We start from the raw sequence: 23,331 nt of genomic DNA on the forward strand, positions 1-23,331 counted from the left end.
GCCACAAAACCACTCAAAGACTGGTGGTGACAGCAGAGCCACGAAGCCCCTGGAGCTCAGGGACACCAGCAAGCGACAGCCACTGAGGCCACAACACTGTGTTCCCGAACATCCCACGGGAACATCCCACAGATCTGGCACTCCAAACCCACAGGAGCAGCTGTCCCAGAGCAAGGGCAGCCTTTGGGCAACGTCAGCCTGAGCTCCTACCTTGGGCCGCTGGCATCTTCCCCTTGTTGAGCTGCTTGAGGCGCTTCTGGTGGGACTTGCCGTTGTAGTGGATCTGCGCCTGCGCGGCCGAGTTGAGCTGGATGTTGCAGACCTCGCAGAGCGTGAACGACTGCTGCTTCTTCTCCCGCTTCAGGCGCTGCTCGGGCTGGCCGCTGGCCGGCTCCACCAGCCGCACACCGTTCTCAGGGCTGTGGGACGGGCTCAGGGGTCGCTTCATGCCTGCGGGAGGAAGGACAGAACTGCCATCAGGACAGACAGGCCAGAAGAGGAGCCAGGTGAGGTGGGGAAACCCAGCTCCGGTCCCACTCCTGCGTGGTGCCCAGGCTGCCCGGATACTGAGCTGGAAGAAGTGTTTGCACCTCTACAAGGAATTGCATTAGGCAAGATGACAAGGAGCATCGTTCCTAGGAGGACAGCGTTGGGGCAGGGACTTCTGAATTTCTAGCACCAGCAGAAGCTCCTCACACCAGCTAAGACCTTTCTTGTTCGCTCCCAAACAGCGCTGTAACTTATCTATAGGCAGAGCTGGGATGAAACCAACCCATTGCAGGCAAGAAATTCAGCTGGAGGGAGCCATGTGCTGGTGTCCCACAGCCCGTTTCAGCCACAGGCGCTGTCCCCTTGAGCATTTCCTCACCCACATGAAGCAGGTGCCTGTCCCAGGCACATAGGGTGGATTAGCATCAGCAGCTCAAGCCCCAGCTGCATGCAGGGACAGCGCAGGGAAGAGCTGCCCACGGCCCCAGGGGGTCAGCTGGGGACAGTCCCCACAGCCCCCTGTTGCTCCAGGGGAGTGACCCTGGAGCAGGAACCACTGGGACACCCAGCACAGAGCCTGGAGGAGGCGCAAAGGTCACCCGAGCCCTGCGATCCTGTTACCACCTCGGAGCGGGCAGCTGCCCCTTACAAGCACGGGCGGGCATGCAGTGCCAGCACTGAGCCATCCCAAGGGGCCACGAGCGGGGACAGGGGTGCGCTCAGGGTCCATGAGACAGACCCCAAGGTCTCATTGTGCAGCAACGTGGCTGGCACCCATGGGATGCACTCAGCAGGTGACCTGTGCACCCCTCGGGGATTAGAGGTGAGGAGCAGAGGCAATGGGCAGCCTGAAACGCCACTGCCACCACCATGGCTTGGTGTGGCAGCAGCCTGGAAAGCTTCCTCCCAGCAACTGCTCCCAGTGGCTTAAAGCTTCCTAATTTTTGCTTTTTCTTCCCCAAAATATCCCTCCGGGATTTCAGCGCTCCAAGGAGCATCCCTGCCTTACTGCCAAGCAGCTCTTTAGGGCTCAGCAGAGAGCCCAGGTGCCCAAAAGTTCCCTCTCATGCAGAGCGCACAATTTTGGCACAGGCACCTGGCACAGCCACCCACCCCTGGAGGAAGCTGCATGCACCAAGCAGATTTCGCTGCATTAAGACCACACAAGAGCAATTCAAGCGACCAAACCCCGAGGCTGGGTGAAAAACCCCCGGGGCGCAGACCCGGAGCTGAGCCGGGCGGTCTGGGCAATGCAGCTCCTGCCAGCAGCCCCACGATGGCGCAGCCGCTCTGCCTTTTTTTCCCCCACCTCTGATACGGTCAAAAAGGATAAAAAACGAGCAAAGGGAGAGAGGCAGCACGCAGAGGGTCTGGGAGCTGCAGTGATGGAGGAAGAGCGGCTCGCCGTCCCTCCCATGGGTGCATGGCTGTGCGCCCCATCCTGCCATCCATCCTCCGTGGGCACAGACTGGAACTGAGCCCCAGACCTCACAGCCCTGCTGCAGGAGCTCAGGTCACCTCGGATGAGCTTCTCAGACAAGGGTTTGGGTGCAGAGCTGGACCAGGACCCTGGCAGCGTGCTCCAGCTGTGCTCAGGGCAGCAGCACAGCCCAGCCACCACCCAAAGTCCTGATCCACCTAAGTCATGCCATGATTAGCCAAAAGTGTCACCAATACATCCTTAAACTCCTGCTTCACCAGCTAAAAATATGCTAAGCAGAGCGTAAAAGGAGCTTTACATTAAAAGTAAGTAAATCTAGTTCTTGACAGAAGAATCTAGGTGTCTGAGGTCCCTGTGCAGCTGCTTGGGACCTGTGAACTCTGGATTTTCTCTCAAGCCTTTAGGATTTTTCCTGAAGCTCCAGCTTCACCTTGCAATGAAAATGAAAGAAAATGTACACCCCCTGGTTTGGAGATGAGTGAAAAACATAGTCTGGCCCTGAAAGGCTCAAGAAGACATGGATAATATTTAAAACAACCTAATGTTTAATATAAAACACTTGATGCTTTTAAATTAAGCCTCCAGGACTCCGACTGAGCTGAGCCTCCTTGCAGCACGAGCTGCCCCATCCAACCAAAACACCTCATTTACGGACACTCCCCAAAACCCACAGCAGTCGATAACACCTGGAGGGGCAGGGGACCCCGTGGGGACCCTGGGGAGGGCCCTTACCAGAAAACACCACCAGCAGAGCAGCCCGAGAGCAGGTCAGGGAGATGATCAGCACCAGGAACGTGAAACAGGGCCTTGGGGACACAGCAGGACACCCAGGGGCAAAGGCAGGTCCTTGGGTGCACCTGGCACGTTCCCCTCCCTGGGTATTTATAATGCAATCACACCCAGGGACGCACAGCTAAAATTGGAACATCATACGGACAAAGTATCCCCAAAATCCCCCCGTCTTATAAAAAGGAGCTGCTGCTGCTCTGATTAGACCGAGGCTCCCCGGGCCGTCTCCCATTGCAGTATTTAAAAGCTCTGCCCTAATCGCCTGCGTGCCCATCTCATTCACTTAATTTCTCCTCGGCCTTCGGGGCCTCTTCTGCTTCTCAGGTGTCAGGACCTGAAATTTGGCTATCTGGGGCTTGCCAGCCCTGTGTGTGTGCAGAGGAGCCGGTCTCCATGACTGACAGCTCCTTTGAGGAGGATTTCTCCTTATCAGCAGAGCACCGCAGACACTCTGGAGGCACCCAGCACCCCCCAGCATAGCCTTAATGTGGGGCTGGGGTGCTGATAACCCCCCCCCCACAGCCACCCCAGCCCTCATCCTGCCTCTCTCCTGTGTCGGTTTTTGTTCCAGTGGTGCCCCCACATGAGAAGGGGTCGCTTTCAAAGGGGGGAAACTGAGGCACGGTGATGATTGAGCCACCGTGCCTCAGTTTCCCTCCTATGAAAGCAACCCCAGAGGGACTCTGAGCCAAACCCAGGGTCCCCGCGCCCCAGCTCCACCACCCCAACCCTACAGAGCTGCTGGGGCAGCACTTCCAGCCTTTCCACAGAGGACCACAAGCAGCCTCATCTTTTTGGGGGGGGCCTCCTCATGGACCAAGCTGCCACTCGCCCACCTCTGCCCAGCTTTAAACTGCCCACGGGGAGAGGAATGATCCCGCGGCCACCAGCATCACCAAGACCTCCAGAAGCCGGGATGCCTCCTCCTGTCTGCAATTTACTGACCTGTGCTCAGAGCCTCTGCTTAGGGAGATGGGCTCCTGACGGGTGCGAAACGCTCCCTGACAGATGTCCAAATCTCTCTGAAATCAAAGAAGGTCAGAGCAGCTTAGGTGTCACTGCAGCAGCGGGTGCTGCCTCAAAGGGCTTCTCCTCCCACCGTGAGAGGTTTCCAGGCTGGTTCTGTACTCCTGGGGGGCACGACAAGCCCCCAGCCACACCAAACCCTTGTTCCTCCAGACCCTGAGCATCCCATGCACACCCAGCCACCAGCCTGATCTTGCAGCTCCCCATTCTCCCAGCTCAACGGAGTTTCCCCTAAAAATCTATTTTATTATTTTTAATTTTATTATTGATTGCGGTCCAAGCTAATATATCGATTTGGGGACAACAGTCCCCAGATCTCCCGTGAGTCACAGCAACCCAACCTCATCCCTCCAGCCCCAGCAGACAACTCCATGCAGCCGGTTTTTTAATCTTAAGGTCAGTTTTATGCTCCTGTATCATAGTCCATAACCCCAGGTCTCTCCCTCTTTTTTAATAGCACCATAAACATGGGCTGCAAAAGGCTGTAAAGCGGTGACAAATGTTGGGTAAGATTTAAAATCCATGCATTAAATACCCGAAATAAGTGCTGTTTTATAGGCGGCGCAGGACTTGCCTCCCTTCCAAAGTGCATTGGTGCGGGTGAAAGGAAAGTGAGAGAGCAAAGCTGTGCCTGGCTAGGACGTGTAATTCCACGCACTCCAGACATTTTGCAGCCACTGACCACCCAGTTTGGCCCCACACAGTTCACAGTCCCACCACCAATGATTTCACCACCCAGGAGCGAGCCCAGATGCATTTGGATTGGGGCAGGGCACAGCTGGTGCTGCTCCAGGGACACTGCATCCCTGGCACCAGTTACACTGATGCCACAACCCAAATTCATTTCAGCCCCTTGGGGACCCACAGCTGAACACCTCAGGGCTGGTTTTGCCCTGTCCTTAGGATGCACAGAGTGATAACCCAGCTACCAAGGAGCAGAAAGTTTTTAAGCATTTCCAGGCTCACCTAGGGCTGTGAGCAGAAAGCATTGAAGAGTGCCCCCAGCGACTGGGGCAGCTTGGAGGGCTCACCTCTGCCTCACCCAGCAAAAATAACCCAGGGTTAAAGACATGCAGGGCACTTCTCTCACCCCAACCTCAGCTCTGGGCATCCACCTACCACCAAGCCTAATTTACAACTCAATTCCCAACGCCTTGATCTACCCACACATGACAGCCAGGGGTTAAATCGCCCTGCTCCATGACCCCACTCCCAAGGAGCTGCCACCACACCTCAGAGCAAGCCAACCCCAGATGTACTGATTTGGGATTTAATGATGGGTGAAATGTATGGAGATGAACAGCTGGAGCAGGCAGTGTTACACCCCTCATCCTCTGTACCCCGTTGTGCTGGCTGCTGCCAATGATTCCCCTAGGAAAATCTCTCATCCTTGCACCCTCAGTTGGGGGTTGCAGCCTTAGTTGTCCCTCTTTGGGGACACCGTCGGCTGATCTGCGCAGCCAGTGCCAGGTTTTGAAGCAGCCCCGTGCTGGGACATGCTCCCGAACAGGAACCAAATTCTTCCAAAAACTTAAATTCCCACCCAGGCACTGAAAAGCGGCATCCGTGCTGACACACAGCAGTTGCTTTGCGTGCATGGGCACATGTGCACATACCTCAGGATGCCAGGACACACCAAGGTGCAGGCAGGGCTGAATTTCTCCTGCTGAGCAGCTCACAGTAAAGAGCAGCCCCCGTCCCCCAGCAGGCAGGAGCAGGGGAATCAAAGGCAGTGCCAGCAGACACCTGCAACGTGCTGACACATTTATGCACTCCCAGCCTGTAGTTGAGGAGCTGGAGCCCGGGGGACATGGCAGAGATGTTGCACCACCCACCCCTCATGCTGGGGCCCCCTAAAACCTCCAAAATAGCTGGGTTTTAGTACACAGAACAGGCCTTGCGTGCAGAAAAGCATCTACATGGGTTGAGGTAAGGCACTGAATATTTAGGCCAGGCTGAAATACTGACAGGAGCATGGATTCAATGGGCATTTGGTCCTTTGTCTCTGCTCTGATACTCTGAGTGGTTGAGGACTGCTCTCACCAAGCTGTCCCCAGCAGAAAACACAGCCTAGACAGAAATTCGTGTTGATGAAACCCAAGTGCCTGCCCAGGTTTATCCCCAGGGGCCCCCATCCAGCACCCAAGCACCCACCACCCTGGCAGGCAGCATGGGGCCCCTTCCTGCATTTACTGCATCCCACGGCTGTTTTCTGTTCTGCTGGGCCTGAACACAACCAACCCCACACACGGCCAGAACCTCAACCCCAATAAAACTGCATCTACCACAGATTTTGAGCACATCAACAGTGCTGAAGACCCACTCCATCTAGTAATGCCAAACCAGGACAGCCTTAACCAGAAGTTTGAGTGAATTTGCTAAGAGTAAGAAATTAGAAAAATAGTAATCTCGTTTGAGTTCACATAATTTCATAACTTTGAATCTGCTTCCTTTATTTGTGCACGAGGGCATATAATATTGAATAAAAGCAACAGAAATAGAAAAAGCAACAGAAATAGAACAATTAGCATGAAAGTCACCACCAGCAGCTGTCACAAAACCCAGCTAACCCACCACCTCAAGCAACAGCCTTTTTGCAGTGGCCCTGCTCATATTTGCCAAGATCTGCAGAAAAGCCAGAAAAACACTCTTACCCCAGCAGGGCTGAAATCACTCCATCTCATTTCTACTTCTGTTCATGCTTTCCTACTTAAAGCCATCCTTACAGCTCTGAGCACGCCCCCATTAAAATAGGTTTGAGTGCATGAAGTCACCAGCAGTGGGATCAGGCTTGGAGCCCCGCTCTCCCCTGCGACCTCTCTGCTCCTGGTGCAGCTTTTGCCAGCAGCACCAAGGGACTCCCAGCTGCTCCATCAAAGCTCAGGGCAAGGCAGTGATCCCTGCTGTCCTGCCCCAGCAGCACGAGCTCTTACCTGGATGAAGCTGGAGCTTGGCCGCCCGCAGTCCAGCCTCTGCCGTGTGCTTGGGCAGCGCAGCCGCCCCTACGCCGCCGGCAGAGCCTCCAACTCCTGGCTCAGGTTTCAAGGAGCACTTCAAGCGCGGTTCGATCGCCACTAAATCAGCTCTCATCAGCAGCCTCCGCACCAGAGCCCGGGCGAATATTGGGAGCTCAACGCTCGCTTCTCAGCAAGTTTTTGCTGGAGCCCCGAGCGTCACGCGGGGGAGCCTCCTGCCAGTTGGCACCTGCTGTGACTGTAGGAGTTACCTTGAGCCAAGAGCGGGGCGAGGGCACCTGACATCAGCTCTACTCGTGAATGAGGAGATGGGGAAGCTTCCTCAAAGGTCAGACCCAGAAAATGCCCCAGGTGGCTTCGCAGAGGGGTGCCAGGCTCAGGGGGAGGGTTGCGAGGGCAGCCAGCCCTAGGGACATGGGGTCCTGCCTGCTGGGAAGATGGAGACGTCCCAGCAGAGCTGCAGGGACAGCAGGAGATGCTCTGGTGTCCTGGGCTAAGATGGAGCAGCTGAGGTCAGACCACAGATTTCAGAGAGCCCTGTCTGTGCCTGCCTTGTGCTCAGCATTTCATAACACCACATAACACCAGCCCCCCCGCCCTCCCCACAGCCCCAGCATATGTTCTGCTAATGCTGGGGCGAGGCACATTTTGGGATCAGCACGTAAACCATCACTCCTCAAAACAAGGATTACTTTGAGCCCAGGGCTGGCTGCCAGCACAGGGAGCGGAGCAGGTGGGGGCTCCCCCACCGACCACCACCACATTGCGGTCTGAGCCCCCCGCAGGGTGCCCAGGCTGCCTCCCACCCCAACAGCCTCTGCCCCATTCCCATGCACTGAAGGGCACAGGACATCCCGCAGCACCACCAGCACGCAGAGGACAACACGGTTGTGCCCGTCCTCTCATTTGCACATCAGCGTCATTATCTCAGCGCGTTCCCTGAGTCAGCGCATCTCAAATGAGGACAGTCACAGCCCAAACCGAGGGGACACTGGGCAGGAAAGAACATGTCTGTTCTGCAGCAGCATCGCAGAAGCACCCAGAAGTCCCAGAAAACAAAACACTAAGAACATGTCTGATTTCCTACACAAGGGTCCTGCAATCCTGTAGCTTGGTGCTCTGTGTCTGTAGCAAGGTGGTTAATCAGCATCACCAGGGACAAAAAGGGAAGAGCAGCGGGGTAACGAGATACAAGATGCAGCAGCAGTAGGGCAGGGAAAGCACATGTTTTTAAAACAAATGACTTGCTCTCCATGTCCAGTGAGCACATGGCTCTTGTGAATGCAGCACCTTGGCTGGGTTACGGGCAGGGGACCACGGGGCTCGCCCACGCTTGCTGCAGATCACAGAGGTGACCCACCCTGTGCTTCCATCAGCAGAGGGAAAAAAAAAAAGTAAATGCACACCAAGAGCCTGACATTTTGTCCCCAGGGGTTTAGCTGTAACTGTTAGCACAGCGTAAGAGAGCAGCAGGAGAGGAAAGATCGAGGAGAGCACGATTCATCATCCCGCCCGGCTGCTGCTCTCCTGGCCGAGGAATTCCTGGCACAGGACTTTCAAGATCACAAAATCCTTCAGGTTTCTTGCGACCAGCACAGACTGGGGCAGAGCCACAGGAGCTGAGGGTCCCACTATCAGAGAAGCCCCCACACCAGCAAGGCCACGCACACTGCGGTGGTTTTGGCACCCCAACACCCCAATGCCACCAGTGAGGCGGCACACCATGCTTGGTGCTGTGGAGGACATCTACACCATAAATCATTTTTGTCCTGCTCCGCTCAAGTACATGCTTAAATCGCAGGGGCTCGGCAAGTGTGTGAACCCTCCTGTGCTGGGGCTGCTGTCAAAGGTCCTTCTCCAGCCCCTGTCGCGCTTCCACCCAAAATTCCCAAGCCTTAATTTAGCAGACTGACTCAGCCCTCCCAGCGGGACTCCAGGGGACAGAACAGGATGGCCAAGCAGGACCCAAGGTCCCGGTCCCCCCAGGAAAACCGTGGCCCCCCAGCACCATGCCAAAACACAACAAGGGCAAAAAGCCACCTGAGGACCCAGACCAGCAGCTCCAGGGCTTGCAGCACCACGAAGCCAGCCAGCTGCGAGCAGGAGCAGCGCAGGGCACGGATAAGCTGTGTCACGCCAGGACAGGGCTAAAACACGTGGCTCAAGCAAGCTTTGGGGAGCAGGCAGCCGTGCCACCCCCTGCACGCAGGCCAGCACACCATCAATCACCTCCTGCCAAAAGAGCGATGCCCCAGTCCGGGGGGCTGGTAGACGACAGCTCCGGCTGCTCCCCGCTGCCACCGGGCTGTTTGCCTCTTAAAATAGAGCAGGGAGTGCAACCCGATGCAGCCGTGGCGCAAGTTTTGGCTGAGCCACTCCTCACTGGCTCTTCCTAGTCTCTACTTTTTTTTTATTATTATTAATATTTTTTTTTTCCAAATCCCCCTGAAATCAAACCCAGGCACCGCTTGTGCAATAGCAGCATCTCCTCCAGGCACGGCGCCAGCGGGCACGCAGAGCCAGGAGCCACCAGGCAGCAACGCACGTGGCACAGCTTTGGCCATGCGTGGTCCCAAGAAGCGTCCCCGCATCCTCCCCCCCCAACTCTGCTCCAGGACTAACCACCCAGCTCCTCCCTGACCCCCCCAGAAGCTCATTATCTTGAAAAACTTCAGATAAGGGCTATCCCAAGGGATGGGTCCGAGGCCACAGTGCTGCCTTGCGCCCGCTCCCGCAGGGTCCAGGAGGACACGACTTACCACATTTGAAGGACTCGGGACAAGATTATCACATTAAACTTTAAAAGTCTCTGCTCAGGAAGAGCAGCAGCTAATGCTGCTCACTCAGCGGAGCCGAACCCAGATTGTTACAGCTATTTTTTGTGCCGGAGCCACTTAAAGAAGCAAAGCAAAGCTCGGAGGCCTCGAATTACAGCAAGCACAGTGACCCACGTGCTGAGCCCATCCTGCTGGGCTTGTGCCCCCTCTCGCCTGCACTTAGGTTGCAATATTTTGGGGCCAGAAACTGGCTTTTAGGCATGTTTGTGTATATCTGCTAACACAGGAGCTCTCCAATTTAAGTCTGAGCTCCTGCAGGCTCCTGTAACACAACCTGAATTAATTATTTCATAGTGCTAAGTAAGTGACATTTGAAATCCAGCCATTGCAGCGGTATCAAGTAAAGATATTTGCAAGTGGATCCGTTTAAATCCACGCAGTGTTGAGTCACCCCATCAAAGTAAGCCCGGTGCTTTATTAGACCAAAAGTCACCAAACACCCAACCTTCTGGGGGCGGCTCCAGGGCACCCGTGGGGCGCTCAGCCTCGTGGGGCATGCAGCAAATAAGCCCAATGCTGCTGACCGTGAGCCAGCTGTTAAAGCAATATTTATTCAAAAGTTAACAGTAGCACAAGACTTTGCACTGCTTCTTCCTTCTCCAAACCTTTCATGACCCTGGATTGGGTATTTTTTAACCCCCAGGACAGGATTACAACACCAGTACCTCCCCACGTCCCAGGTTTACACACACAAGAGCTTAAACTCAAGAGGGAGCAGCACCAAACGCCACTAAAGCCAAAGAAAAATCTCCCCAGACCTGACCCCCAAAACAAAGGAGCACATCAGGACCTACCAGAGCTTCGTGGCAGGGGGCAAAGCAGACTCTACCTGCAGTGCTAAATCCAGGAGCAAAGCACCCAACTTGGAAAAGCCCAAGGGCTCCTCCCCTGCCCTTCTTATGGCCCTGGCCAACACGACCCAGCTGGGGCTGCTGAGGTTACAGCCCCAACCCCAGCACCTGCAGCCACTGACGTGGGGATTGGGCACAGCCCAGGGAAGGAGAAATCACCGAGCACCTGCCAAAAATCCAAGCTGTTTTCAAACAGCTCTCTTGGATATGTGCTAAAAGAGGTACCCCGGAGCTGCTGGGTTCTGACAAACGCCCAATTTTCTTCCCCACGTTCTTCTGTATCCTTCTGGGTAACTGCTAAAAATGAAGGTTTTGTCACAAAGTAAGAAAACTGCTCTTGTTAGCTTCCCTAAAAAAGTGCCTGGAAAGGTAAAGGCTGGGGTACAGCATCCTGCATCAGTCGCAGCATGCATAACAGAGTCCAGGCTTAATGGTGACGAGCATCAGTACAAAAGTACAAATTTTGGGAAAATTTGCATGCAAGCACGTGTTTCAGCCCCATCAATTTCAGAGGGAACTAAACACTCCCTGAGTGCTTTCCCACCGTGACTGGTCTCCCGACCCTGTGAGAGCTGCCTGCCAAAAACATGAACTTCTGGAGAGAAAGGGTTGGGAGAGAAAGCCCGATTTTGGTTAAAGCAAAGCCCAAAGGGCTGCCCCACTGCTCATTTTCCTTGGCACCATCTGGCCCAGATCTGCAGTGTCGGTGATGACTCTGAAGTTTCCAAAGCTCCCGACTGCCAGGAAAAACTTGAAAAAGCCTCTTTAGCTCTCTAGATGACAAATGAAAAGAACCCCAAATTTATTGGTTTTTTTTAGAATTTCGAGTGGGAGGAAGGAAAATGGGACGCCCCATGATTTTTTAATGCCGGCGGTTGGCAGTTCCGTATTTAATGTGACAGCATCCCTTTAAGAAAAACATGTTCACACACAAGAAAGAAAATAAATTGGCAAAGCAATTTGCTTTCAAGCCCGCCTGACAATTCCCCGCACAACCACTTTCCTTCAGCCTCGGTCAAGCCGCAGCGGCCAGCGCTTCACGCTGGGCAGCGTATAATCTAAGGGTTTAAGGATGCTTTGCTGGTTGACAAGCCCATCTGCTAATCCTGGTAGCGGTAATTTATCCCAGAGACAGTACAAAGAGATAGTGGAAGAAATAATTCATTGTGTGTGAGACCGAGAGGAGACGCCTTGTCATGTTATCAGGCTGACAGCCCCAAAACACAAACAGGGATGCTCGTTACGGAGCCTGAACCCGGCGTGATCAAAAGGGTTTCTTCATTCGGGGTAGAAAGGGAAAAAAAATTAAAAAGAGAGGAAGAAAGGCAAACGAGAGCGAAATCAAAGTCTGTGCTTACTGTTTCTTATGAAGGAAACTTGTGAGGAATGCTTTCTGCGGGGCAATTAGTAACCGGGAGCTGAGGGGGGTAGGGGCAGGACCCCACAGGGCTCACTGCTGTCACCCGTGGGGGTCAGGGAGCACCAGCCCCATGCCCGGCTGTGGTCCTGGCTCGGTGGGAGCCCCGTGGTGATTTTCGGGTGCCAGGGCCCTGCAGCACCCCCTCGGTCAACATTTACCTGCGAGAACAGGTCAGCAGTGACCAGGAGCACGGGGCAATTCAATGACAGGGCTGCGTGTGGCTGTCACTTCTAGCTACAATATGGGCAGCCTAAAAGGGGTTAAAGCTTTAAGAGCCCTTCAGCAAATGGCTGAAACCAACATCTCTCTCTGTGCTGCACATTTTTGTCTTGGGGTCTGCAGTAGGGACGACCTGAAGCTGATGTGGGCATCCAGAGGGGCTTTTTCCCATGTGGGAGCTGGCGTTCAGGAGGCTCTCTCCTCCCATTCTTCCAATTAGCTGCCACCGGCTTCCATTTAATCGTGTCACAGCCTCTGAGAGCTCACCTTGCAGCCAGAAGGAGGGCAGGGGGACGAGCACGGTGCACTGGCATCGCCCCCTGGCTCCGCGGCCCCCTGCCTCCGTGCCCTGCCAGCCTCAGCCCCCCTCACATGGGACATTTGCACTCCCGAGTCCTGATGTTACCTCTGTGTCTCCGACCGTATTTCTAGGACATCAGCCATCGGCAAATTAGGGCAGCGCAGCTGCTTCATCATGGCCTCTTTAAAAAGCAGTTTTGCTCCAAAGGAGGCTGCAAACAGGGCTCTGCTCTCCGGCCAGGGCCAGGGCCACAGAAACCTCCCCGATTCAGGAGGCACGAGCAGGAGGAGCTGCAGCTGCCTGCTGCTTTGTGCCCGGCTCAAAGCACGTAACCAAAATGCAGGCAAATAAAAGCAATCCCCTGGGCAGTGCCTCCCGGCTGCTGGACACCCCGAATCAGTGATGTTATTTCGAGGCGCTCATCAAAACACATCCCAGAACTGATTTCAGTGCACTGGCAGGGCCAGGCAGGCTGCTCCATCACCCAAATTTCCCTCTGAGCAGGGGCCGTGTTCCTCCACCCCTGCACCAGAAGAGAGGAACACCTTCATCGCCCTGGCCTCTTGCCTCGGCTCCTCTTAGCTTTCGGCACGGACTTGTCTTCGCACTACTGGAAAGCCATCACTGACAGGCAGGGAATGAAAGAGGACAGATGATAATTAATTGTCCACATCTTTCACCGTCTCCTGGATATGGGCTAATGAAGTTATACATGACTCTCTGGCTAGAGGACAGAAGGAAAAGAATCGTAGAGCTGGGGTTTACTGTCAGCGACAAGCGTGGCCCGAATTACGCAGCTCCTCTCCGCACGCTGCTTTGGCTTTCTTTGGTTATTTCCAAACAAATGCAGCTCCTGGAAGCTGCTGTTGCTCACTCCCTTGGTTCTTACAGCAGCTCTGAAAGCTGCAGGAGCCCCCTCTGGGCACTGTGAGCATCCTTCGAGTAGGCAGAGGTCGTCAGTGTCAGGAGAGAAGCGTGCGTGCCCAATTAAATGGAGAAACCTTTGCTCCGAGAGGACCAGAAGGAAGCGCGTGTCGGCTGGCAGGTGGCAGCTCCGATATTTATTTGGGCAGCACCATTAACGCTATTTAAGGACCTCTAGTGGGCCAGCTTTCCTGTTTAAAAAGAATTTGCAAATGGGTTCGTGAAAAGTCGCTTGTCTCCCTGCCATGGCAAACACGTGGCTGCAGGCAGCCGACACCCAGCGCGCGTAGCCATGCGCCGTATGCGCCACAGCGCTGGTTCTGCAGGGCGAGGGAGGCAGGGCAGGTCCATAACCTGTCACCCTCTCTGATGCCTCCAGATATTCACTCATTTTGGTTTTTTTTGCTGGGCGACGGCTCCCTCCTGCACGCCAGCGCTCAGCAGATGGGGACCCAGCTCCTCCCTGGTCCACCGTGCAGCCACCTCCCGGCACCCATCACATCACCAGCACTGGTAACGGCGTCATCGCAGCAGCTGCCTTAGCATCACCCGATGGGGCACAATCCAGAGGGGCCAGCAGGGCTGGACACAGGGGTGGAGGCTCACAGGGAGCTCCGCTGCAGCACTGGGGGCTGGAAGGCTCCTCCTGCCGTTATCGCCGCCCACCAGTGTGTTGCTGGGGGACACGCCAGCAAGGGGACTGGGCAGAGGCGCTGACAAGGCCACATCCCAGGACATCGGGGTGCCAGACCCCACTGCCCACCCTTGCCAAGGGTCTGAGCATGTTCATGGGTGGGCAACGTGAGGAGGCAGCCAAGGCAGGGGTGTGCAAACTGCACCTGGGACCAGGAACCCCAGAGATCCCCCAGCCCCGGTGCACAATCCCAAACAGAGCTGTGCACGAGGATGGGAGCAGGGCTCCCTATTTCACCCCCAGCACGAGCACCCTGCTGCTGCCTGATGATGCTGGCCAGCTGCCGGCTGAAATAAAGCACAGCTGGAGCAGCACCGAGATGCCCGCGGGCACGGCGATGCCCCGGCACCGACCGCGGCCACTCAGGGCCCCCGGGGACGCAGGCAGAGGACGGAGGCCGGGCTCGGCGGAGGCTGGGCTGGGCTCTGCTGGCAGCTGGCGGGAGGTGGAGGCGTTGTTGTTATGAAAACATGCGAGGGCCGTGTCTGAAAACATTGCAAGGAGCCAGCTACATAAATAGGCCCTTTATGGCTCTTTCCTGCTCGAAGACAGGCCCTTTCACGAGCGCTTGGCTTCGGCACGGCGGGGTTACTCGGCTAAAAGGGCTCTTCGTGCGGGGCGCGTGGAGGGAGGCAGGGAGGCCGGGCGAGGCGGGGAGGCCGAGCAGCAGCAGCGGAGCAGCAGAGCTGTGGCAGAGCCTGCCCAGGCGGCCAGCACGGCCCCCCCGGTGCCAGCACCCACCTGCATCGGTCCCTCTGCCTCTGCAGCTACCGATGGGGCCTGAGCAATCACCTCTGTCCCCTCGCCAGGACCTGAGCAATCAATGCTGTCCCCTCACCAGGATGCTCCGAGACAAATCATGCTGTGGTCCCCAGGCACCCAGACCGGAGGGTGAGCAAGGAACGGGGCTTTCCACAGAGCCATGGCAGGGACCGGTGCCGGGGGCCTGTTTTCCAACCCCAACTCGTCCCTTTCGTGCTATTTCCAGGTCAGGTGCATGAGAAAGCGGCCTGGTGAATCCAGGCTCTCCAGGCAGAATTTCTGCTGGAAGGATTCGAGGATTTCCCCCAAGGAGCAGGAGGCTGGGACCTGCCTCCTCCACCGCCACCGAGCCCTGCGTGGGGCACGGCAGCTCCTGTCCCTAGGGACACCCAAAAAGCAGGAGCTGCGATGCCAGGGACCGGAGAGCATCTCGGCGCAGAGCACCTGCCACTCCGCAGCACTTCCACCGGTATTAATCAACGGTTTTATTAGAGAGCCACCGCTAATTGAGCACCTCCAGTGATCCATCTGGTGCCAGCAGCCGCGCGTGCAGCAGCAGCACTTTGTTTTTTCGGCCACAGCAATTTAACGCGCTCGCGATCCCGTTTGTGCCCCCTCAGCACCAAACCCCACACCGGTTTAGGGAAGTGGGTGACTAAAGCAGCGGGCAAGCGAGCGATCAGTGACTCAGCGGATCATTTTGCTCATCTCACGGCTTTTTTTAGCCCCCCATGGACAGAACTCCCGTTGCAAACCCTGGCCAGGCGCAGCCGCTGCTCCCAGCCTCTCCGGCTGTAACCTGCCCCGTGTCCTGCACCCATCCCAGTGCCATCCCCTGGAAGTCACTGCTCTCACCTTGGCCACTTCCCAGGCTCCCGCTCACTGGCCATGACCTTGGAAAGGTGCCTGGGGCACAGCAGGACGATGCTGGGGACAAAAGGTGATGGAAGATGAGCGTGGAGTGATGCCGGGGCTGCCCCATGCTCGGCTGCATTTGCAGGCTGCCCGGGTGGTGCCGAGGCAGTTTTTCAAGGCAAATATTCATCTCACATGGTCCGCCCTTGGAAAACAGGCTCCTCCAAGAGAGAGTGGAGAGCACTGCCAAAGGCTTTGCGGTGTTTTTCTTTTCCACAATCCTCCCTTTTATTTTTTATGACGCGGAGGGCAGCGGGACAGCCCCAGTCCAAGGCAGGACGGGGCAGCCCAGGAGGTCGGTGTCACGCCGGAGCTGCCCCGCGGTGACTTTTATCGAGAGCTCAGCGCTAAGCTCTTGTCTTAGCAGTAACCCAGGGCTGCAAACACCAGGTGCTTGAATTAGCAAGCTGTTAGAGCTGGGATTCTGCTACCAAACAGCCTAAAGACAAGGGTGAGCACGGTGCAGGGACAACCTTTGGCGGTGGCCTGTGCAGCAGCGATGCCCGAGTGGAGCCGTGCCCGGCGCTGGGATTTGGGCTGCTCCCTAAAGCGGCTCCATTTTCACTTTCCCTTAAATGATTTCCCAGCTGCTTCCCCATTTGAACCGATAATGGGACTTCGCTATCTATCTGGTTTCAAGGGTTGCTTGCCTTGTTCAAGCTGAAGAAAATCAATTCCCCTCTCACTCGAGGCTTTGCGAGACAGATGAACTGAAAATCTCGCCTGCCTGAGCAAAATATTTATTCAGTCTGCAAACAGATTTACTTTTGAACTTTCTATAAATACAGCCGAGGGCACTCATTTAATCCCTTACCAGAAGACCTAATTTTATTTGTTTTATGTTTTAAAAAAACCCTCACTTTTCCAGCGCCTTGTCAGCATGTGAGAAAGGGCAGAGGAGCTGACACCCTTCTCGGCAACGGGAGCGGGACCGTGGGGTGCCCGAGCGTGGTCCCACAGTGGGATGGAGCTGGTGATGCCTGGAGGGGGATGATCACAGCCAAGACCTGTGCCCCAGAGCTCCACAGGGTTTGCTGCTATTTACTTATTTATTTACACCCGAGCAAAGCGGCTGCCGAGGGCTGGAGCAGGCAGAGAGAGGCCAAATCCTCCACAGAGGCTCCTTTGTCCCCTTCCCCGCTCGCTCGCGGGCGCACAACGCTTCCCTGTGCTCGGCCGCTCGGGAGGGACCCCCACAACCCAGTCCCTGTCTGTGCCCCCCCCCCAACCCTGTGGCTCTGTCCTCCCCCTGCACACCAGGCTGCAGGGCTCAGCGGGGCAGCCCGTGCCCCCCCAGGGGGATTACCCCACCTCTGGGACCCCTCTGCTCCATCCACAGCCCAAAACAGGCTCCGTGGGTGTAGTGATGAGTGATGCAGGCAGCGATGTGCCGCAAGCCTGAGCCTCTCCCCAGCCGCCTTCCCCCCCACACACCCCTTGGGATCACAGCTCCATCCCATCCCTAAGCCCTGAGCACGCAGCATCCCTCATCCTCCCTGCCTGCTTTTCTCGTGGTGCTTAACAGCCCGGACCGCAGGGAAACCGGGCTCCTTGCAGCCAGCACGAGAAGAAAAAGCTCCTTTGGTCTGGGTGTCGGGGGGCGGTAGGAAATTGCCTCTCGGTGCCCACCAGGAGGAGGAAATTCCGCAGCCTGCCAACAGTTCCCAAGCGCCCACACCACCGCCTTCCTCGCCAAAGAGAGGGTTTGCCCGAACCTTTAGGAAGATAAACATTTGTAAGGATGAACTGAGCATCCTTTCCGCTGCTGAGGACCGGCAGGCAGGTGCTGGACTGCAGCTGGATGCTGGCAGCCCCCGCGGCTCTCCATGCTCTGCTCGCCGGCGCCGTGCCCGCACCAAGCACTGCAGCAAGACACTGGGCACACGAGCACCCTGGGGTGCAGGTGGCTGCCGGCTTCCTGTAAATCCTTTTGACTCATCCCCTGCCTAAATGCGAACTCATCCTGCCCCGGGAGTTTTCAGCCCTGAAACGTGTTGTGCCTCATGAGCATTAATGGAGCATCGCAAATAATCCACCCTCGGAGCTGGGCGCGCTCCCCTTGAGACTGCTGGGGGGCACGATCCCGGAGCCCCAGCTCCCCATTCCCTCCAGAAACACCAACCCCAATTATTGCAAAGTTGCTCCCCCTCCAAATCCCCTCTGTGGTTGCCCTGCTTTCACCACCCGGCGTGGATTCAAACAGTGGGGTCACGCCAGGTCCCTGCCCCGGCCCCACCACCTCCCGCCCCGCACGCTGCCGAGAGCAAACCCACGCAGGGTTGTGCCCAGCGAGCAGGTTGCTCTGTATTTCCCCATAAAAAGCAGCCTGGCACATCCCTACCTTGTGGAAGGGCTCCTCCAAAGGCACAGCATGCCGTACACCACGAGTGGCTCTCTAATTTGACACACTTATTAAATCGCTATTATGCCTGCTTGCTAATTACCTCCTCGGGAAAGCAGAGAGGACAGAAATTTGACATTGAGAGGTGAAAATCTGCAAACCTAGAAAAGCCGGGGCCAGGGAACAAGGCTGAAAACGGGGCTGCTGCTGCTGAGGTGTCCCCCAACTTGACAGCCATGTCCTGGAGCTGAAGCAGGACTGGCAGCCCCCCCTGGACTGGGAAGAGGAATGGTGACCCCAGGAGCCCCCATGAAGCCCCCAAATCACCCCAAAGTGCTTGTCCTGCACACCGCGCCTCTCGCAGCAAAGACTAATCCGAGTACGATTTAATCCTTAAAGTCCTTTCATAATGATGCTCAAAAAATAAGCCTGCAGAGTTGCTAATACTTCGTGAAAATTTTGAGTTGGGATATGTACAGGCTTCACCCTATAAATGTGATAAAATGCACCCAGAAGTGGGCATTGGAGGGTTTTGCTGTGGGGGGGGACCTGATGCCGAGACCCCCAGGGCCACAGACTGGTCGTGCCCCCCCCCCCCCGCTTCCAGTGCATCCTCCGGCAGCCGCTGGCCTGGTAACAAGCTCCTCTTGTCAGGGCTTTTTTTTTTTTTTTTTTTTTTCCTTCCCTCTCTATAAACATTTCAGGGTTCCTCAAAAGAAACTTCAGCCACACACCGCACAGTAAATCTTCTGTGCTGAAACGCTCGCAGCAGTTCAAAGGGATGCAAAGCAGCGGCGCTCCTGACCGAAATAAACAGCGCCCGTGTGCGTGCGCCTCTCCGCGCCATGTGCTGTGCTTCGGAAGACGGGAGGGGAACAGATGACAGACATTAACGGAAAAAGCGACGCTTCAAATAAATAAATAAATGAATATTCGGGGGCCGCGATTCACTGGGAGCCTCGTCAAATCCAGCTCCACCTGGGCTCAGGTTGTTTCTCTCCCAAGCGAGCGAAAAAACCTTCCTGCGGGCTCGGCGGGGAGGCTGCTCGGGGCTGGCGGCTCTTTGGCTGCTCCTGGTTTGTTTTCCAAGAGCGCAGCCCAAGGTCGTGGCACGGGGAGCATCACCAGCATCTCCTCTGGCAGGCTCGGCAGGACGAGGAGCTGCAAAGGTCCTCCAGAATCAATTCCCCTCCATGGGTTATTTATAACCTGGCGGGGGATGAGACCTCGAGCTGGGCTGGCAAGCGTGTGGCCAAATCTCCTTGGGCTGGCGAGCGGGGCATGGGACAGCCCAGGCAAGGAGAGGCTTGGTGTTAGGAGGATGCTCATGGGGATGAAATTCCTTCCCGGAGAGGACAGCACGTTCCATCCCACGTACCTGTTGTGATGCCTCTGATCTGCCCTTTTCAGTTTTAAGTACTAATTCCTAGCTGCTGCTCCTACCACTCTTTTTTCTTTTCATCTTTGCGACTTGCAGATTAAATGAGGAGAGCGCAGGGGATGGTTCTGGTGATGTGCGAAGGAGCAGTACGAAGCCTTCAATTATTTCCTGCTAACACGGCTGAGTTCTCACCGAAGGTCCGTACCCGTGAATTAACGCCTGGGCTCACAGGAAATACCGAAGCAGAGCCACGCGGGGAGCCAAATGCCAAAGCTCTACGCCATCTCAGGTGCCAGCAATTACACACATCTGCAGAAACCCCAAGGAAGATGTTTGGTGGGGGCCACCAGGAGACATTTGCATGCAGAACTTGAACCCCCGGATCCCCCCAGCACTGTGCACGGGCTGATCCCCAGGGATGCACCCTAATTCCAACCAGATTTCGTGCTCCCCCGCCAGCCCCCTCGACGCTGGGCTCGTGCTGCTGCTCAGATGTGGATCGGGGGCTGCTGGAGCCACGCCGGGGCAGAAAACCCCCCAGGAAAACTTCCTGGGTGGGCGGCGAGTGCAGGGTGGCTGGGTGCTGGGAGCACCTGGAGGTGCTGAGCTGGAGCAGCAAGGGCTCAGCGCTGGAGCTCTGGGACACGATGCACGAGCCAGATCCATCCTGTTTGTGGTCAGGGCTGGCAGCTGCTGGATAAGCTCCTCTGTGCGCTTCTCTCCTTGGAGAGGGAGCTGTTTGTTGACATGAGGCACCAGTTTTTGTCCAAACCCTGCAGAAGGGAGCCACCCCAAAGGCTGCTGGCACCAGGGCACAGTCCCCACCGCAGGAAACGCTGCTGCCTGAAGAGCTATTGAAGTGTTTTGAGACCAGAAATCCCTCTGGATGCTGGACCTCATCCACCAGGCTGAAGCTCCCGGCAGGATGAGGCCAGGACCCGTCCCTCTTCCAAAAGCAGCTGGCAAGGGATGCAGGAGACCCCAAAATGAGCAACGAGGGCGCAGCCTGCTTGCAGGACTGGCCTCGTGCACATGCTGCGGACACCAGGAGGTGGGGAGCACCGGGTGTGCCGCTGTAACCCCACCTCACCCCTGGGCTGCAGCCAGGCCATGCCGAAAAATCCTGGTCTAGGCTCTGTCTGCAGTGAAAAAAACACTGGGAACGGAGCAAAAACTCTTTTCTGCAGGGTTAAAAAAAGACAAAGGTTCATCCCATTGCGCTGACCTCGCTTTGGCCATCACAGGGCAGAGAGGTGGCCCTCGAGCCCCCGTGTGCCTCTTTGCTGTGCCATCAGGAGCGGCCAGCAATGGAAATTGTCCCATCCTCAGGCAGACGCAGCGCGATGCCCGGCCACATGCGTGTGCCACCACCAGATAAAAGAGTCAAGCTCACAAAAAGCAGGGCTACCCACTGCTCTGAAAACTTCCAGGGTTTAATGCTGACAGAAGCTGCTAATTAGTCAGCCAGCCACGAGGACAAGAATTAAAACACCGCTGTTCTTTTCAGTATAAAGCTCATCTTTACCGTTTGGACCAAACCTTTCCCCCAGAGGCATCCCCAGGCATGGCTGTGGTCACCCTCTGGCTGATGGCTCAGCAAACTGGCACCTGCAAGGCCAGGTCATTGATCCCACACCTCTCCAAAAAAATATTCAAATTAAAAAAAATAATAATCCTAAAAAGCTCTCGATCCTCTGCCACGTTCACAAAGGAGTGACCTGCTCCTCCACGCTCTGCAGAGCTTTTCCCAGTTCAAAGGCAGCAGAGGTCTCAAAGAGCCGGGTGGTGACAGGGAGGTGAGGGGCAGCCTCCGACCTCACGCTGGCAAAAAAAAAAAAACACAAACCAACAGCTCCTTCATCCCACGGCCGATGCGGAGCAAGAGCCAGCGACCAGACGTTAGAGCCAGAAATACCCAAAGTGCTCACGGCCCTGGCCAGGTACTGGGGCCACCGTGTCCCTGAGACCAAGCCTGGCATCCCTCTGAGATGCCCCAGCTCCTCCTCTGCCTGGGGTCCAAGGTACAAACACGGGCCCTAAAAAAATACGTGGATAAAAGCATCTGCTCCGATAAACCCAATTAAAATTAAATTGAAATTAAAGACTGGCCTCAGAGCCAGGTCAAGCAAAACCTAGCTCGGTTTGATTCCTTCTGGATCAAAGCTGCTGGCTAAAGGAACCCCGATGCTCTTCCACGGGGAGTGGTGCAGACCCCTGCCTCCACGGGACCCCCCTGCTCCTCCATCCCTTTCAGGGGTTCCTGCAGAAGGAGCAGCCCCCATCCACGGACAGACACGGGCACGGATTAGGACTTAACCTCAAACTGTTTCCCTTGCAATTTCCAAGTGATCTTCCTTATCACCTAATTAAAAAATTTCCATAATTAGGCCGGGGAAAATCACAGCTCGGGAACGTTCCCATTTCAAAGAAGCCCCAAGCTGTGCCACGGTGCAGGGTGGGAGCCCCCCCGGAGCCCTCCCCCAGCTGAGCTGCCCCCCACTGCAGCCCAGGAGAGCTTTAATGCCCCCTTTGGGGGGGGGTCCCACAGCTTGCTGGGCTCTGGGGGAGCTGGGGAGCAGCCCCCCAAGACGTTCTGCCACCTTCACCCCAGTCCTTGCAACGCAGCAGCATGATGAGCCCCCCATCGGGGGAAAAAAATGTTGTGTTTTTTATATATATACATATATATTTTTTTTAAGTATGGTGAAAGCTTTGCACGGGAAGCCAAGGATCTCCCTGTACACACCCATTAGCCACAGCTTGACTTCTGAGCTTCCCGAGGCTCCTTAAATACCCAGGTTCTCTTTTACGACTCGCAAGTAAATTATTGTGGTTCTAATAAAAAAGGAGCACTTGTTACCATGCAGCCACAGCGTGAATTTCCGTGAGAGCACAGATATAATTCTTGACGGGGCCTTCTTGACGTATAAATTATGACACTATTTTGGAGGCAATCTGAGAGCATCACACTAAGAAACAGCCTTTGTATATCACAATATTATTTCTAAATTGACAAGTAGACCCTCATGGGCTTCATTGCTCTGCTCGGGGTGCATGTTTTTGCATTTCTCTTTTCCCTAGGAACAATTAAGGACCCACAAGACTGTGGGCTCTGGGTTTGGAAAAGTCTGGCACTGGCCCCAGAAAGGCTGAGAAATAAGGACAAGAGTCTGCGAGGGCCGGAGCTGAGAGAGGGGCTCTCCGGTTCCCTCATTTTGAAGCCCATCACACTTTGGAGATTGCCCAGGGCTTCCAGGACAGGTATGATTCCAATCCTGGAAATTCAACAGCATAAAGCAACTTGATTTAGCATGTTTTGATTTAACCTGAAATCACACAACTTGAGTTAACCCCACAGCCTTCTCCCATGCCACCACAGCCCAGTGCATTAGGCAGACGATGCCAACCACAAATAAATGGGGCAGAGAGCAGAAACAGCCTCAAAACAGCCTGATGGCGAGCACTGCAAGAGGGAAGGGAAAGCCCCACAGCTCTGGGTGTGATGTCCCTGTGCAACTGCTCAGGTTCCATGGTGCTTGTACTCTTCCTGACCGCAAAAATAGAGCCAGCACGTCTGAGTTGGGTGTCTCGGTGCTCAAAGAGAGAGGAAAAGCCAGAGAGGAGAGAAGAGGCAGAAAGATGGGACCTGGCAAAAATAAATAAATAAATAAATAATTTAAAAATAATTTAAAAAACTATATTTTTAATGGGACAGCATCACCTTGCACAGGCTTGTTGCAGGGTCCGATCCTCACCCGCTGCAGCTGCGGCATCAGTCCCTGCATATTCCAGCTAAGGGGACGAGACCCGAGGACCAGCGAGCCAAACACATTTTATTCTTAAACCAACCTCCTGGTTTATCAGCACAGGATGCCGGCCGTTTCATCAAAGCAAAACCTCCTTCAACGGGCAGCAACTTTACCAGCCCAGGCCAGGGACCAGGTCGAGCAGGACACGATGCCAGAG

The 23,331-nt window shown here is 55.5% G+C and overlaps 1 protein-coding gene across 1 annotated transcript in view; it reads right to left on the minus strand.

Annotated features, from left to right (window-relative positions):
* ZNF385C (zinc finger protein 385C) overlaps positions 1 to 23,331 on the minus strand; it is a 78,733-nt gene that overhangs the window by 48,016 nt on the left and 7,386 nt on the right. Inside the window, 1 exon segment of the mRNA XM_050715432.1 lies at positions 211 to 450. Coding sequence (XP_050571389.1) covers positions 211 to 450 — 240 coding nt within the window.

This window comes from Cygnus atratus, chromosome 25 (assembly GCF_013377495.2).
Source record: "Cygnus atratus isolate AKBS03 ecotype Queensland, Australia chromosome 25, CAtr_DNAZoo_HiC_assembly, whole genome shotgun sequence".
NCBI lineage: Eukaryota > Metazoa > Chordata > Aves > Anseriformes > Anatidae > Cygnus > Cygnus atratus.